The sequence below is a fragment of the Calliphora vicina genome, chromosome 4 (assembly GCF_958450345.1).
Source record: "Calliphora vicina chromosome 4, idCalVici1.1, whole genome shotgun sequence".
In the NCBI taxonomy this organism is placed as follows: Eukaryota; Metazoa; Arthropoda; class Insecta; order Diptera; family Calliphoridae; genus Calliphora; species Calliphora vicina.
In genome coordinates, this window is record NC_088783.1 from 106,050,239 (window position 1) to 106,067,092 (window position 16,854).

The 16,854-nt window shown below is 30.7% G+C and overlaps 1 protein-coding gene across 1 annotated transcript; it reads left to right on the forward strand.

Moving 5' to 3' along the window:
• The first annotated feature begins 5,239 nt into the window (after nt 1-5,239).
• Nucleotides 5,240-6,487, forward strand: LOC135958108 (microfibril-associated glycoprotein 4-like). Its single transcript, XM_065508972.1, has 4 exons — nt 5,240-5,344; nt 5,403-5,515; nt 5,570-6,196; nt 6,257-6,487. The coding sequence occupies exons 1-4, from the start codon at nt 5,285-5,287 to the stop codon at nt 6,396-6,398; spliced, it is 942 nt and encodes a 313-aa protein (XP_065365044.1). The 5' UTR covers nt 5,240-5,284; the 3' UTR covers nt 6,399-6,487.
• The last annotated feature ends 10,367 nt before the right edge of the window (nt 6,488-16,854 follow it).

Consider the following 16,854-nt stretch of genomic DNA (forward strand, 5'->3'; position numbering starts at 1 on the left):
CCAAGAACAAAAAGTGACAAGTGTTGTTCTTCGTTTAACACTTATAAAATATTTTAAATTTGAAGTCAAACATTTTGGTGGAATAATGAAAATGTTCTCATAAGGAGGGCGTTATTGGTGAGCAGACAATTTGTATTGAAGAGTATGAGAATTATGGCAAAGATTATTGTAATTATGAGGATTAAGATGGTTACAGATACAGAAAAAGTGTGGTAAGTTTCCATGTAGTTAGAAACGTATGAGGAAAATCATTCAATATCAACAATAATTTCGTTATAATTTCCTTCTTGATCATCCCATCAGTCGGGTTATGGATCTGGGAATATTAATAGATATTGATTTAAGAAAATTAATGATTGATCTCCCTTTACTTAATCAGGTTTGGAATCTTATATAAATATGATTTTGATCACCATAGACCCAAGAGATGTAGGTAAGAGAGTATTTTCACAATATAAATTTCTTCAAAATTGGCTATGACCTTTTCCCATCTTTCTGGCAACATATGAATTCCGAGCCAAAAGAACTGCTCAATCTTTTGAGGCCAAGAACGAATTCTAGCCTAGTGAATTCAGTGTGATGTTCTCTGGACAAAACACATTTTTCAAGTGTCGAAAGCAGCATTAAAGTGCCTCAGTTTTCTAAGGCGGTATAATAAATACTTCACCTCATCTGGTCTCCTTATTATCCGACCCCAAATGGAATACAACTCTCATGTATGGGCCGGTGCTTCGAAGTCTACTTTGAAGTTACTCGACCGCGTACAGGAGAGGGCGAAAATGCTTATCAGTGACAGTAGGTTATCCAGCTCTATTGATTCTTTGTAGCATCGTCGCAATGTGGGTGTGCTTCACTGTTCTATCGATTGGTCAGTGGATTGTACAACACATTACAGAGAAAATTCGTTCTTTAGCCGTACCGTCCGTATGTGGAATAAGCTTCCTGTCGAAGTATTTTCTGTCCCTTGCAATGTCGGAAAATTCAAATCAAATGTCCACAAACACTATTCCCTCTATCTTCCAGAGAAGCGTTCTGTAGCGATCCAAACAAATAGTAGTCGGTCATTGCACGGTCTGGACTATAAAGCGGGTGAGGCAAAACTACCCACTTCATTCTAAATAGTTTTTAACAGGTATTTCAATATGTGGCTGAGTGTTGTCATGATGGAATATTGAGGTTTCATGTCTGGCCGCATATTCGAGGCGTTTTTCTGCAAATGATGGCCAGATTTCAGAAGCTTATAATAGATAGGACCCTTTCGCTTCCACCACAAACAGAGCATTACCTTACCGACATTTATATTTGGCTTTGGTGCCGATTCGGCTGGGTGCTACGTGCAAAGATGATTTCCTTTTGTAGCGTTTAAGCATAATTTTGGACATTTCAAGGTCTCTCGACTTCAATTCGTATGGTATTCGATTTCCCTGCTTTTGGATGAATCCTGCAGCTCGCAAAGGTTTTGAAATTACAGCTTGAGTAGCTCCCAATGTCCGCTTTCACATGGATCCTAATTATGATATTATTGCTCAGCCATTTTTCATGTAACACACGGCAAGTGGAATTCTTGTACAGGGCTTTGATTAGCAGTGTTATTTTTTCTGAGAGTGTCAAAGGACTTCTCAAAGTCTATAAATACGAGACTCCAATTTCACTGATAATCCTAAGACTATTTATTTGATCAACACATGATTTTTGGAGCAAAAGCCAGCTTGCTAATTTCTGAGTACATATTTGGAGAATTGTTGTCGTGAGCCTTTTGTTTATAATATGTGCAATTACCTTATTTACCAAGCTAAACAAGGTTATGCCTCTCCAATTTTTTCTATTGGTCAAATCACATTTTTTGGAAAGATTCATGATAACTCCATCATAAATGCTTTAATAATGGGTTCCAGCAGTCGTGCACTGCTTACTCGGTCGGCTGTAAGCAGTTCTGGAGAGATATTATCCAAACCAGGAGTTTTGTTTGGTTTGAGATAGCTTCGCTAATTTCAAATATCGTAAATATCGTTATTAAGACGAAATTGAACCAAAATAAGCATCAGAACAATATTTTATGAAGACGCTTTTATAAGGCTCACATCTGAAAAATACACTAAAGCACCATAAATATCGATATTGATACAAAATTTAACACAAATTACTTAGTTTTAAATATGCATTAATCATATATATATTATGGATCTTTATAAAACTGTAAGACGATCTAACGAACCGAACTAGAACTAGAACAGAACTAGAACAGAACTAGAACAGAACTAGAACAGAACTAGAACAGAACTAGAACAGAACTAGAACAGAACTAGAACAGAACTAGAACAGAACTAGAACAGAACTAGAACAGAACTAGAACAGAACTAGAACAGAACTAGAACAGAACTAGAACAGAACTAGAACAGAACTAGAACAGAACTAGAACAGAACTAGAACAGAACTAGAACAGAACTAGAACAGAACTAGAACAGAACTAGAACATAACTAGAACAGAACTAGAACAGAACTAGAACAGAACTAGAACAGAACTAGAACAGAACAGAACTAGAACAGAACTAGAACAGAACTAGAACAGAACTAGAACAGAACTAGAACAGAACTAGAACAGAACTAGAACAGAACTAGAACAGAACTAGAACAGAACTAGAACAGAACTAGAACAGAACTAGAACAGAACTAGAACAGAACTAGAACAGAACTAGAACAGAACTAGAACAGAACTAGAACAGAACTAGAACTGAACTAGAACAGAACTAGAACAGAACTAGAACAGAACTAGAACAGAACTAGAACAGAACTAGAACAGAACTAGAACAGAACTAGAACAGAACTAGAACAGATCTAGAACAGAACTAGAACAGAACTAGAACAGAACTAGAACAGAACTAGAACAGAACTAGAACAGAACTAGAACAGAACTAGAACAGAACTAGAACAGAACTAGAACAGAACTAGAACAGAACAAGAACAGAACTAGAACAGAACTAGAACAGAACTAGAACAGAACTAGAACAGAACTAGAACAGAACTAGAACAGAACTAGAACAGAACTAGAACAGAACTAGAACAGAACTAGAACAGAACTAGAACAGAACTAGAACAGAACTAGAACAGAACTAGAACAGAACTAGAACAGAACTAGAACAGAACTAGAACAGAACTAGAACAGAACTAGAACAGAACTAGAACAGAACTAGAACAGAACTAGAACAGAACTAGAACAGAACTAGAACAGAACTAGAACAGAACTAGAACAGAACTAGAACAGAACTAGAACAGAACTAGAACAGAACTAGAACAGAACTAGAACAGAACTAGAACAGAACTAGAACAGAACTAGAACAGAACTAGAACAGAACTAGAACAGAACTAGAACAGAACTAGAACAGAACTAGAACAGAACTAGAACAGAACTAGAACAGAACTAGAACAGAACTAGAACAGAACTAGAACAGAACTAGAACAGAACTAGAACAGAACTAGAACAGAACTAGAACAGAACTAGAACAGAACTAGAACAGAACTAGAACAGAACTAGAACAGAACTAGAACAGAACTAGAACAGAACTAGAACAGAACTAGAACAGAACTAGAACAGAACTAGAACAGAACTAGAACAGAACTAGAACAGAACTAGAACAGAACTAGAACAGAACTAGAACAGAACTAGAACAGAACTAGAACAGAACTAGAACAGAACTAGAACAGAACTAGAACAGAACTAGAACAGAACTAGAACAGAACTAGAACAGAACTAGAACAGAACTAGAACAGAACTAGAACAGAACTAGAACAGAACTAGAACAGAACTAGAACAGAACTAGAACAGAACTAGAACAGAACTAGAACAGAACTAGAACAGAACTAGAACAGAACTAGAACAGAACTAGAACAGAACTAGAACAGAACTAGAACAGAACTAGAACAGAACTAGAACAGAACTAGAACAGAACTAGAACAGAACTAGAACAGAACTAGAACAGAACTAGAACAGAACTAGAACAGAACTAGAACAGAACTAGAACAGAACTAGAACAGAACTAGAACAGAACTAGAACAGAACTAGAACAGAACTAGAACAGAACTAGAACAGAACTAGAACAGAAATAGAACTAGAACAGAACAAGTAAGAGAGCTATATTCGGCTGTGCCGAATCTTATATACCCTTCACCAAATTATACTTCAAAATAAAAATTTTAAATATTTTTATGTAAACAAAATTTAGTTTTTTTCCAGTTATTTTTCATATTATTTTTGGAAAAAAAATTATTCGAATTGTTATTTAAAATTTTTTAAATTTAAAATTTTTTTTTTTAAAATTTAAAAAAAAAAATTTTTTGGTGGAAAAAAAAATTCGGGTTAAAAAATATTTTTTGTTGTGAATACGAACATTTTCGGTTATTTACACGTACACAACACTATCGCAAACAACAAGAGCGTAAAAATACAAATATTTCATTCAGTTGCTTGACAGCATTCAACAAAGTAGGAATATAGCGCATGTTTTTTTCGTTTTTTGCTCATTTTTTTGTTTTTAGCTTTAGTTTTTGTTTGTTTTTCAGCAGCAACCTGAATGAATAAACATAACATAGCAAAACAAATGAATTATCGAAATGTGTTATTTCTCTCTGTGTAGTGTCACCTATACATATGAACATAGTAAATCCTCTCAATTCGCCGGTCTATGGTATAAATATAAGAAAATCTTGGTTTGCAGGAATGTAGCATAAAACTAACCAATTCGGGTGAACCACATACATTTTGTATACCAAATGCACAACGGTGGCCGTATTATATTGATGCTGGGTATAGAATTAGAATTTTATTTTTGATAAAAATTATTTGTACTTGAACTTGACTTTTATGAATAATTGCACAGATAACAGTTTTTATAAAGAAAGAAAAACAAAATTCAAACATGATAAGAATTATTTACAATAATAATGTTAGAGTTTAGCTTAAAAATTAAAAAATAAAAATGTAAACGTAAAAGCTGTTTTTATCGCGCAGAGGTTCCCTATGCAGCTAAGAGCAGCTAGCAATTGAAATGATATAAATGATGATTTAAATTTTAATGCTACTAGGAAAAATGCAAACACTTTGATATAACTCCTATGAAACACTAGTAAATTTATGGTAAATTGAAAAGATATTGACTGGGTGTAGTGTAAAATATTGCAGAACCTCTGCTTAAGCAAAAATATATAAATAGTTTCGTTTGCAAGACTGCTCTCATTTGAAATTTAACTTTAAACGCATTAACTGAATTTATTCAATTAATAAAAAAAAATGTTTTTTAAATATATTTTTTTCTTAACATTTAATTTTGTTATTTTAATTCAAAATGGGGTAATATTTATTTAAGGATTTTATACAACCATATTTATTGCTTTTATCTCTTTTTTAGAATGGCGAAAACTGCGATTGGGATGCCATGTATTTGCATTTATTTTCACAAATCGAAAACTTAAAACAATCGTTGGAAATTCAAAACACACGTTTGGATATAATAGCCGAAAGGTGAGCTTAATTGTAAAGTTTAAGTATAAAAATTGATAACTAATGAATTTTCAGACATTTAAACTTGAACGAAAATAAGAAAATCCCTGAAAAACCACCTAAAAATTCAAAGTCCATATTTGATGTACGTTTCGATGCCATGCCCAAACATTGCGCTACAGATGTGCAACCCAGCTCATGTGCCGAAGCCACTGAATGCACTCGTCGTACGGGCATCTATAATATTACCGATACACGCTACAGCAATCGGACATTTACGGTTTATTGTGATTATGACAATTATGAAGGCGATTGGTTGTATATTTTAAGACGTGAAGATGGCAACGAGAATTTTAACCGATCTTGGACGGATTATGTTAAAGGTTTTGGTAATCCGGCCAGAGAATACTGGATTGGCCTGGAGAATCTTTATGCTCTAACAAACTACTATGGGCCACAGGAATTAAATGTTTATGTGGAAAATTTTGAAGGTGTAACAAAGTTTGCACGTTATGACAACTTTGCAATAGACAGTGCGACTGAGAAATACAAATTAAAGACACTGAGCCGTTATTGGGGTACTGCTGGTGATAGTATGACTAGACATCTTGGCCAAAAATTCAGCACATACGACAATGATAATGACTCAATTTGCGCTAAAGAACGTGAAGGTGGTTTTTGGTTTGCGTATTGTGCTGATGCGTAAGTTGTTAAAAATTTAAATGTTCAGAATAAGTTTGTGATAAAACTTTGTGCTTTTAGAAATCCTACTGGCAAGTATCTGCTTGGTAAATATAATGGCGTTTTAAGGGGTTGTTATTGGAATACTTTTGGCGGTAGTTTTTATTCACATAAAACTATTATATTCATGATTCGTCGCAAAACTGCTGCAAAATTGGAATAATAAGTATGCTGTTAATTTTTAATAATACTTACTTTATATGTTGCTACAACTTCCAATATCTTTAAATAAAACCTTTTTCCAAGCTACAATTAGATGATAAATATGTAAATATATTTTTTGGGGGGGCCTTATCTGGATTTTCGATGCTCCCAATTTGTGTAAAATCGGATACAGATTAGAATCAGCTGGTTTCAGTAACATGGCAATATAAAACAAACATGAGCAAACGTTAAAATGGTTGATGGTTTGGAATATAAGTATCACCTTGCTCTGCAAACCATAACCATCGCATAGAAATATATGAATTTACTTTCTCAGCCATAGTAATGTCAGAATCTCAACCTGAAAAACTCTACATTCGTTAGGCTTTCGTTTATGAGACACAAGCTCCAGTAGCTATCCATCTATGAAAACTGCCAATATGTATTAGTCTACGCTCTTGTGCAAGGTATTGTACTGATTTCTCCTCTTCCTCATCTAAACAACTTCTAGAATAGCTAAAACTTGGATAAACCAAGCTTGATCGAAGCCCTACCAAAAGTCGGGGTTTGGTCTTTTCCTTTGCTAGAGAGTGTCGAAGAATTCTGGATTTTCTAAGTGGTGATATTAGAACATCTGAGAACGGAATGACAAACTTATATATACAATTCTCACAAAGGTGAAGGGTATAAAAACCGTAATTTTAATAAGGTTTTTCTTTATAACTCCTGAACTAATCGAGTCTTCATAGAATTAGTAGAGAGTTTAGGTGTCCTCATACCGTGTTCTTTATTAATTTTTAACATCGCAAGCTTTGATATTTTTTACATTGAAATATATACTTCGAAAATTGACCTTTAACCTTTTATACGTAAACATTTTAAGGACAATAAATTTACCTTTAAAACGGAGTCAAACATTATGCTGGTCTTTGAGTAGTTTCAAAGTTATGGGCAATTATCTATATACATATATAAAAATTAAATGGTCCATGTATGTAATGCCATCACGTGAGAACGGCTGGAGCGATTTGGCTGATTTTTTTTTTATTCGATTCGAAATTTCCGGGTAAAACTCAGAAATTCTTTTTTATTTGAGTCCAGTCAACTGTAATAAAAAAGCTCCCTAAAGTATGCAGTACAAATTTACATATTTTATTTGCAAATAAATAAGAACAGGCTGGTGTGCGTGGCTTGGATAAACTTGAAGAACTAACATTAGTTAATGCTACCGGGCGAAGCCGGGCGGGTCAACTAATGTGTATATAATTTTAGATAATTTTAACATATTTTTTCAATTTTCAAATCGCGATATTTTTACAGCGGAATGAGTTTCCATTGAAAAAGTCACTGAGCGATCCCGATTATAACAATCCGAACGTGCGTTAAGCCGATCCTGAATCTAAAGCTGAACCTGTTAAAACCGATCCCGATTATAAAACCCGAACATGAGTTAAACCGATACTGAATCTAAATCCGAATCAACTAAGCCCGAACCCGGATTAATCAGATCCTTAAAATAAACCTGATACTGTTAATACCGATTAGGAAAACCCATAGCTGCTTTGAGACGATCTTGAATATAAACCCGATTATAAAACCCGAACATACGCTAAGCCGATACTGAATCTAAACCTGAATCTACTAAAACCGATCTCTATTATAAAAAAAACGAGAACCTGCATTAAGCCGATTCTGCAAAAACTTACCTATTAAAACCGATTCCAATTATAAGGATACCCGATCCTAAGTGCAGAAAGCCGATCCCGAACTTAAGCCGTAATCGTAAATCGAATCCCGATGTCGATCCGACTAGAGCAACGTATTCTATCGTAATTTAATGTAGTACGTATTGATTGTATTTGAAATTAAGACAGTTCAATAAAGTATTATTACTCTTTTTATCACTTAACACGACTAAGTTACTTCAGCTTAGTTATTTCTTTACCTGTAAAATAATGACTTTGATACTAATGATGATGATAATTATGATGAAGACAATGATGTGTTAAAAAAAAGAGAAGAGTAGGAATATAATGATGACGACTACAAGTCTAATGTAACAACCAATATTAAATTTATAAACCAAAATGGTTGATATTCAGAATTGTTGTTGCTTTTTAAAACCCCAACAACAACACTAAACCCAATAATGATGTTTATAACTGGATATATCTACAAGTAACTTGAAATAGCCAACGATTTTTGTTGCGTTCACAAATCGCTGTGTTTTAATTCAATTCATTTGTATTTCAATTTTTTTTTTAAGACGGGTTTGATGATTTTGTGGCAATATGTATAAGAAGAAAAAGAAGAATGGAGGGAGAAGTGTGCATATGAGTAGATGAAATGTGGTATGGGAACACATGAAACATGTAATTATGAAATTAACGTTTTCACAAGTGGCTCAAATGTGTTGCATGCAGCAAAAGCAGCACAACTTGAAAACCTGTAAAAGTGCTAGAAGTATTTAATTTGGGGGAAGATGTACTTTTTATATGCCTGGCTTTTAAGATTGGTGGCGGTAATTTATTGTTATTTAGAAAGAAATACAATAATTTATATTTGTAAAAAGTATGTTTGAAAATGAATGGCTAGATAGTATGTGTTTCTGTTTTTTTTTCATTTGGTTTTAATAAAATAATAAGGATATGTAGACAGTTTTCAAGAAGATGCTTAAAAATGACAATGAGTTTCGTTTTTTTTTTTTTGGTTTTAATTGAAATTATGATTATTATAAAATGGTGTTATGAACAAAAACATACATTTTTTGAGGGATGTTTTAATTATACAGGAGTTTTGTTGAGTGCATTAATGCAACAGTGGTTTACAATTTGGTTGAATAACAATGGTCTTAATTTGACAGCTGAATGAATAAACTGAAATATTAAGTAAAATATACAAAAATATTTTAGTTTATAAGCCAAACTAATTGTGAAAGTTTAAAAGGCTAATATAAAACTTAAACTATTTAAAATTTTTTAGTAAATCATGTCAGATCTTTAGGTTAGCAAACCTATTTATTTGCTAAGCTTTTAATCCTCAAAATACTAGATTTAATGATAAGGAATCAGGGATAGTAAAATTGTTACGATCGTAATTTTTTTTTGCTATTATTTCGTAATGAAATAATTCAGTATTTCTTATACATAGACTCGAAATGATTTCCTGCTTTAACTAACTATTTTTATAGAAAACCTTCAGTATAACAGAATTTTCTATAGAAAATCTTCAGTATAACAGCTTTTTCTATAGATAGTCTTCAGTTAACAGTATTTTCTATAGAATATCTTCAGTAAAACAGTAATTTCTATAGGAAATCTTTAGTATAATAGAATTTTCTATAGAAAATCTTCAATATAACAGTATTTTCTATAGAAACTTGTTATTATAACAGCATTTTCTATAAAAAATCTTCACTATAATAGCATTTTCTATAGAAAATCTTCAGTATAACAGAATTCTCATAAAAAATAATCAGTATAACAGTTATTGCTATAGAAAATCATCAGTATAACAGTATTTTCTATAGAAAATCTTCAGTATAATTGTATTTTCTATAGAAAATCAGTACTTTCTATAGAAAATTTTCAGTATAACAATATTTTCTAGAGAAAATCTTCTGTATAACAGTATATTCTATAGAAAATCTTCAGTATAACAGTATTTTCTATAAAAAATCTTGTGTATAATAGTATTTTCTATAAAAAGTCTTCCCTATAATAGCATTTTCTATAGAAAATCTTCAGTATAACAGAATTCTCATAAAAAATAATCAGTATAACAGTTATTGCTATAGAAAATCATCAGTATAACAGTATTTTCTATAGAAAATCTTCTGTATATTCTATACAAAATCTTCAGTATAACAATATTTGCTATGGAAAATCTGTAGTATAACAGAATTTTCTATAGAAAATCTCCAGTATCTCATTTTCTATATAAAATCGGTACTTTCTATAGAAAATCTTCAGTATAACAATATTTTCTAGAGAAAATCTTCTGTATAACACTATTTTCTATAGAAAATCTTCAGTATAACAGTATTTTCTATAGAAAATCTTCAGTATAACAGTATTTTCTAGAGAAAATCTTCAGTATAACAGTATTTTCTAGAGAAAATCTTCAGTATAACAATATTTGCTATAGAAAATCTTTAGTATAACAGAATTTTCTATAGAAAATCTTCAGTATAACAGTATTATCTATAGAAAATCTTCAGTATAACAATATTTTCTAGAGAAAATCTTCTGTATAACACTATTTTCTATAGAAAATCTTCAGTATAACAATATTTTCTAGAGAAACTCTTCTGTATAACAGTATATTCTATAGAAAATCTTCAGTATAACAGTATTTTGCACAGAAAATCTTCAGTATAACAGTATTTTCTAGAGAAAATCTTCAGTATAACAATATTTGCTATAGAAAATCTTTAGTATAACAGAATTTTCTATAGAAAATCTTCAGTATAACAGTATTATCTATAGAAAATCTTCAGTATAACAATATTTTCTAGAGAAAATCTTCTGTATAACACTATTTTCTATAGAAAATCTTCAGTATAACAATATTTTCTAGAGAAACTCTTCTGTATAACAGTATATTCTATAGAAAATCTTCAGTTTAACAGTATTTTGCACAGAAAATCTTCTGTATAACAGTATTTTCTATAGAAAATCTTCACTATAACAGTATTTTCTATAGAAAATCTTCTGTATATTATATAGAAAATCTTCAGTATAACAATATTTTCTAGAGAAAATCTTTAGTATAACAAAATTTTCTATAGAAAATCTTCAGTATAACAGTATTATCTATAGAAAATCTTCATTATAACAATATTTTCTAGAGAAAATCTTCTGTATAACAGTATTTTCTACAGAAAATCTTCAGTATAACAATATTTTCTTGAGAAACTCTTCTGTATAACAGTATATTCTTTAGAAAATCTTCAGTATAACAGTATTTTCTAGAGAAAATCTTCTGTATAACACTATTTTCTATAGAAAATCTTCAGTATAACAATATTTTCTAGAGAAACTCTTCTGTATAACAGTATATTCTATAGAAAATCTTCAGTTTAACAGTATTTTGCACAGAAAATCTTCTGTATAACAGTATTTTCTATAGAAAATCTTCACTATAACAGTATTTTCTATAGAAAATCTTCTGTATATTATATAGAAAATCTTCAGTATAACAATATTTTCTAGAGAAAATCTTTAGTATAACAAAATTTTCTATAGAAAATCTTCAGTATAACAGTATTATCTATAGAAAATCTTCATTATAACAATATTTTCTAGAGAAAATCTTCTGTATAACAGTATTTTCTACAGAAAATCTTCAGTATAACAATATTTTCTTGAGAAACTCTTCTGTATAACAGTATATTCTTTAGAAAATCTTCAGTATAACAGTATTTTGCACAGAAAATCTTCTGTATAACAGTATTTTCTATAGAAAATCTTCAGTATAACAGCATATTCGATAGAAAATCTTCAGTATAACAGTATTTTCTAGAGAAAATCTTCTGTATAACAGTATATTCTATAGAAAATCTTCAGTATAACAGTGTTTTTCATAGAAAATAATTGAATAACATTATTTTCTACAGAAAATCTTCATTTTAACAATTAATCTTCTGTATAACAGTATATTCTATAGAAAATCTTCTGTATATTCTATACAAAATCTTCAGTATAACAATATTTGCTATAGAAAATCTGTAGTATAACAGAATTTTCTATAGAAAATCTCCAGTATCTCATTTTCTATATAAAATTGGTACGTTCTATAGAAAATCTTCAGTATAACAATATTTTCTAGAGAAAATCTTCTGTATAACACTATTTTCTATAGAAAATCTTCAGTATAACAGTATTTTCTATAGAAAATCTTCAGTATAACAGTATTTTCTAGAGAAAATCTTCAGTATAACAGTATTTTCTATAGAAAATCTTCAGTATAACAATATTTTCTAGAGAAAATCTTCTGTATAACACTATTTTCTATAGAAAATCTTCAGTATAACAATATTTTCTAGAGAAACTCTTCTGTATAACAGTATATTCTATAGAAAATCTTCAGTATAACAGTATTTTGCACAGAAAATCTTCAGTATAACAGTATTTTCTAGAGAAAATCTTCAGTATAACAATATTTGCTATAGAAAATCTTTAGTATAACAGAATTTTCTATAGAAAATCTTCAGTATAACTGTATTTTCTTTAGAAAATCTTAAGTATGGCTGTATTTTCTATAGAAAATCTTCTGTATAACAGTATTTTGCACATAAAATCTTTAGTATAACAGTATTTTCTTTATAAAATCTGTTTGTTTTGTTTTTTTTTAATTGTTTTTCAAATTTTTTTTTGTTGAAATTGTTTTTTAATTTTTTTTTAAAAAAAGTTTTTTCCAAATTTTTTTAAAAAGTTTTTTTCCAAATTTTTTTTTAAATTTTTTTTTGGAAAAAAGATGTATGTCAAAAAAAATTTGTTGATAAAAAAAAATTCGGGTTAAAAAATATTTTTCCCGATTTTGACCCATTGTAGGTCCAACATACTACATCGTTGCAATGGACTTTGAAATATCTATCATTAGATATCCATATTGTCTGTATTAATGACTTAGTAATCCAGATATAGATCAAAAATAGGTAAAAAATTTAGGTTGTCCGGGTTTTTTGCTCATATCTCCGTTATTTATGGAGGTTATTTATTTAAATAGCAAACTTCTCGAAAGCATGTCTGACAGAATTATTGAAGATTTGGATCCCGAAGATATCTGGGATCTTCAGAAAATTGATTTCAACAGACAGACAGACAGACAGACGGACATGGCTTAATCGACTCCGCTATCTATAAGGATCCAGAATATATATACTTTATAGGGTCGGAAATGAAAAATGTAGAAATTACAATCGGAATGACAAACTTATATATACCCTTCTCACGAAGGTGAAGGGTATAATAAATACAACATAAAATCAAGTAATGTTATAGGAGCAAATTTAAAAGACAATATTTCTTTAACACTTAGAACAGTTAAGTTTGAATTAGAATTGTGCTTATTTTATATTAAAAAACCATCTATTTTTTAATTTTGAATTTTAAACAAAGGAAGTAAAAACTTGTAACACAACAGCGAAAATAAGTAAGACAAAATTTGTTTTTGATAAAGTCAAAATATGCTATTAAACGCAAAAATATGACATAAATATGCTCTTAAAACAAATATAAGCAAAAATATGCATTTAAGGGTAAAATATGCAAAAATATGCAGTAACAAAACGTTCTGAAACGTGTTAATATCTTAACAATGTGCTCATTAGACTCACCAAAAAAAAACATGCATTTGCATATTTTGGTTTCCCTGATGATCAGTATACTCTGGCAAATCATCATGTATAGATTGATGCTTAAAAAACACTACCAAATTATCTAAATTTACTTTAAAAAATCAATCATCGATTCGCGCAACGTATAGAAGACTTCATGATTTTTATAGCGTACATAGTCGTCCATCCGAGCAAGCAATCCGTCGAACTGTAGATAGATTTCATACCAGATGTTCTCTAAATGATGCAATAACACCAACACGTCAAAGGAATGTGAATGCTGAAGAAAATATTGCTGCTGTAAACGAAATAGAGCAAGAAGATCCAAAGTTATCGATTCGCCGTCGGTGGCAGAAATTGGGGCTCTGTGCTTTCAGTATGTGGGAAATTTTGAGCAAAGATATTGGCCTACACCCTAATAATTTCCAGCTGGTGCTGGAATTAAAGCCATTACATCCAGAAACAATTTTCCGTTTGGTAGCATCATTTAACCAAAAATAAAACCCTAGTTCGTGTTACGATCAATGGAGATCGTTACCGCGATCAATGATTTTATATTTAAAAATATGGATGATATCCGGGCGAGATGTGGTTTCAACTGGATGGCGCTATGCAACCATCGATTTATTGAAATCAAAATTTGGCAATAACTAGATTTCGATTATTTCCTAGATTTTTGGACACTCAGCTACAACTTCAAACTGATTTTTTAAAGCCCAGCTATACAGATTAGCTGTAAATCTAGAAATCTGAATGAAGACTCAAGCTTTGAAATCGTTTTATTTCACCTTGAAATCTGAAGTCTTTAATACTTCAGACTTTCCAACACCAGCCTCCTGCCAGCTTAGCACCTAAACTTCATTTACAACCCTCGCTTTTATGCATTTCTTTTAAGCAGCCTTGATAAATTACGGCTAAATGAGCAAATCACTGTTAAGATTTTAATTTGTACATTACTTTTGTTTACAAGTAATTAAAATAAAGTCAAATCATGTTGCCACGCATACACAAACACAACCAATATGCAGGCAAATGCATGCAAATATAAATGTATGATTTATACAAAAGGATTTTTATGCTGTTAAGTCCTTTATGATGATTACACATACGAAAACATTAAATACACACACACAGAAACACACACAATTATAAGTATCACATAATAAACGGCCGTCATCATCATGTTAAGAGAGCTTTATTAAAGGAGCGGGGAGATAAAGAGGTTGAGAGTGTGAGTAAAATGGTTGTTGTTTTTTTTTTGTTCATTTTTGTTGTTAATTCTTGGGCATAATTTTGCATTTTCTTTGTGCTGAAAAGGAATTAAAATTATATCATTTCCTTATTTTCGCGTTAAGTTTTCCAATTAAAAAAAACTGCAGAAAATTGAATAAAATATTAAAAAAATAAATAAAAAAAAACAGAAAGTGTATTACAGCTGTTGGTTTGTTTATTTGGATTTACAAAGCTGTGAATTAAAACAAGTGTAAAAAAAAACTTTAATTTGTCCAAACAAATGAAAGTTATGAATACTTGTATGACAAGGAAGGGGGTAAACAGAAAAGAACGGCTGCGTTTATTTTTAATTTAACCGAATTTTTTTCAGTCAGTTGTTTTTAAAAAAGAACTTTGTGAATTAAATAAAACTAGTTTTTTTTTTAAATATTTTTAGATGGAATTAGTGAGAAACATATGAGCTCAAACTATGTGTGATAAAAAAGAGGAATTAAGCAAAAAAAAGTTATGTTTTCAGCTTGAAGAAGGTTTGCACAAAGAGATTTTTTTTTTTTAAAACTAGTAAGAGAGCCATATTCGGCTAAGCCGAATCTTATATACCCTTCACAAAATTATGTTTCAAAATAAAAATTTTAAATATTTTTAGGTAAACAAAAATTTTTTTTCAAGTTGTTTTTTAATTTTTTGGAAAAAAAATTTCGAATTGTTTTTAAATTTTTTTTTTCAACTTTTTAAATTTTAAATTTTTTTTTTAAATTTAAATTTTTTTTAATTTAAAAATTTTTTTTTTGTGGTTTTAATTTTTATTTTGGTGAAAAAAAAATTCGGGTTAAAAAAATATTTTTTCCGATTTTGACCCATCGTAGGTCCAACTTACTATGGTCTTATATACGTCGTTGCAAAAGTCTTTGAAATATCTATCATTAGATATCCATATTGTCTATATTAATGACTTAGTAATCCAGATATAGGTCAAAAATCGAGGTTGTCCTGGTTTTTTCCTTATATCTCAGACATTTGTCTTCCGATTTTCTCCAGCCGGAAGAATTCCGGAGATATTGATGTATGAATCGTGTTTGTAAGTTATTTGGGGGCTTCGGAAAGTTGATTTCAACAGACAGACAGACGGACATGGCTTAATAGACTCTGCTATCTATAAGGATCCAGAATATGCTATATATACTTTATAGGGTCGGAAATGAAAAATGTAGAAATTACAAATGACAAACTTATATTTACCCTTCTCACGAATGTGAAGGTTATAAAAATTGGTAAACAATCGAGGTTGTCGTGGTTTTTTCCTCATATCTCAGCCATTTGTGGACCGAGTTACTCGATTTTAAATAGCAACCGAGCCGGAAGAATTCCGGAGATATTGATGTATGAATCGTGTTTGTAAGTTATTTGGGGGCTTCGGAAAGTTGATTTCAACAGACAGACATGGCTTTATCGACTCTGCTATCTATAACGATCCAGAATATATATACTTTATAGGGTCGGAAATGAAAAATGTAGAAATTACAAACGGAATGACAAACTTCATCTCACGAAGGTGAAGGGTATAAAAAATGTCAAAAATCGAAGTTGTCCTGGTTTTTTCCTTATATCTCAGACATTGTGGACAGATTTTCTCTATTTTCGGAGATATTGATGTATGAATCGTGTTTGTAAGTTATTTGGGGGCTTCGAAAATTTGATTTCAACAGACAGACAGACGGACTTAATCGACTCCACTATCTATAAGGATCCAGAATCCAGGATCCAGAATATATTTCCACAATTATATTGTGGAAATTACAAACGGAATGACAAGGTGAATGGATCTATAGGATCTCATTTAAACGCTTAAGTTTACCATTTGTGCAAATGGGAAAATTTGCGCGATCTGTTTCATGAAACCAAC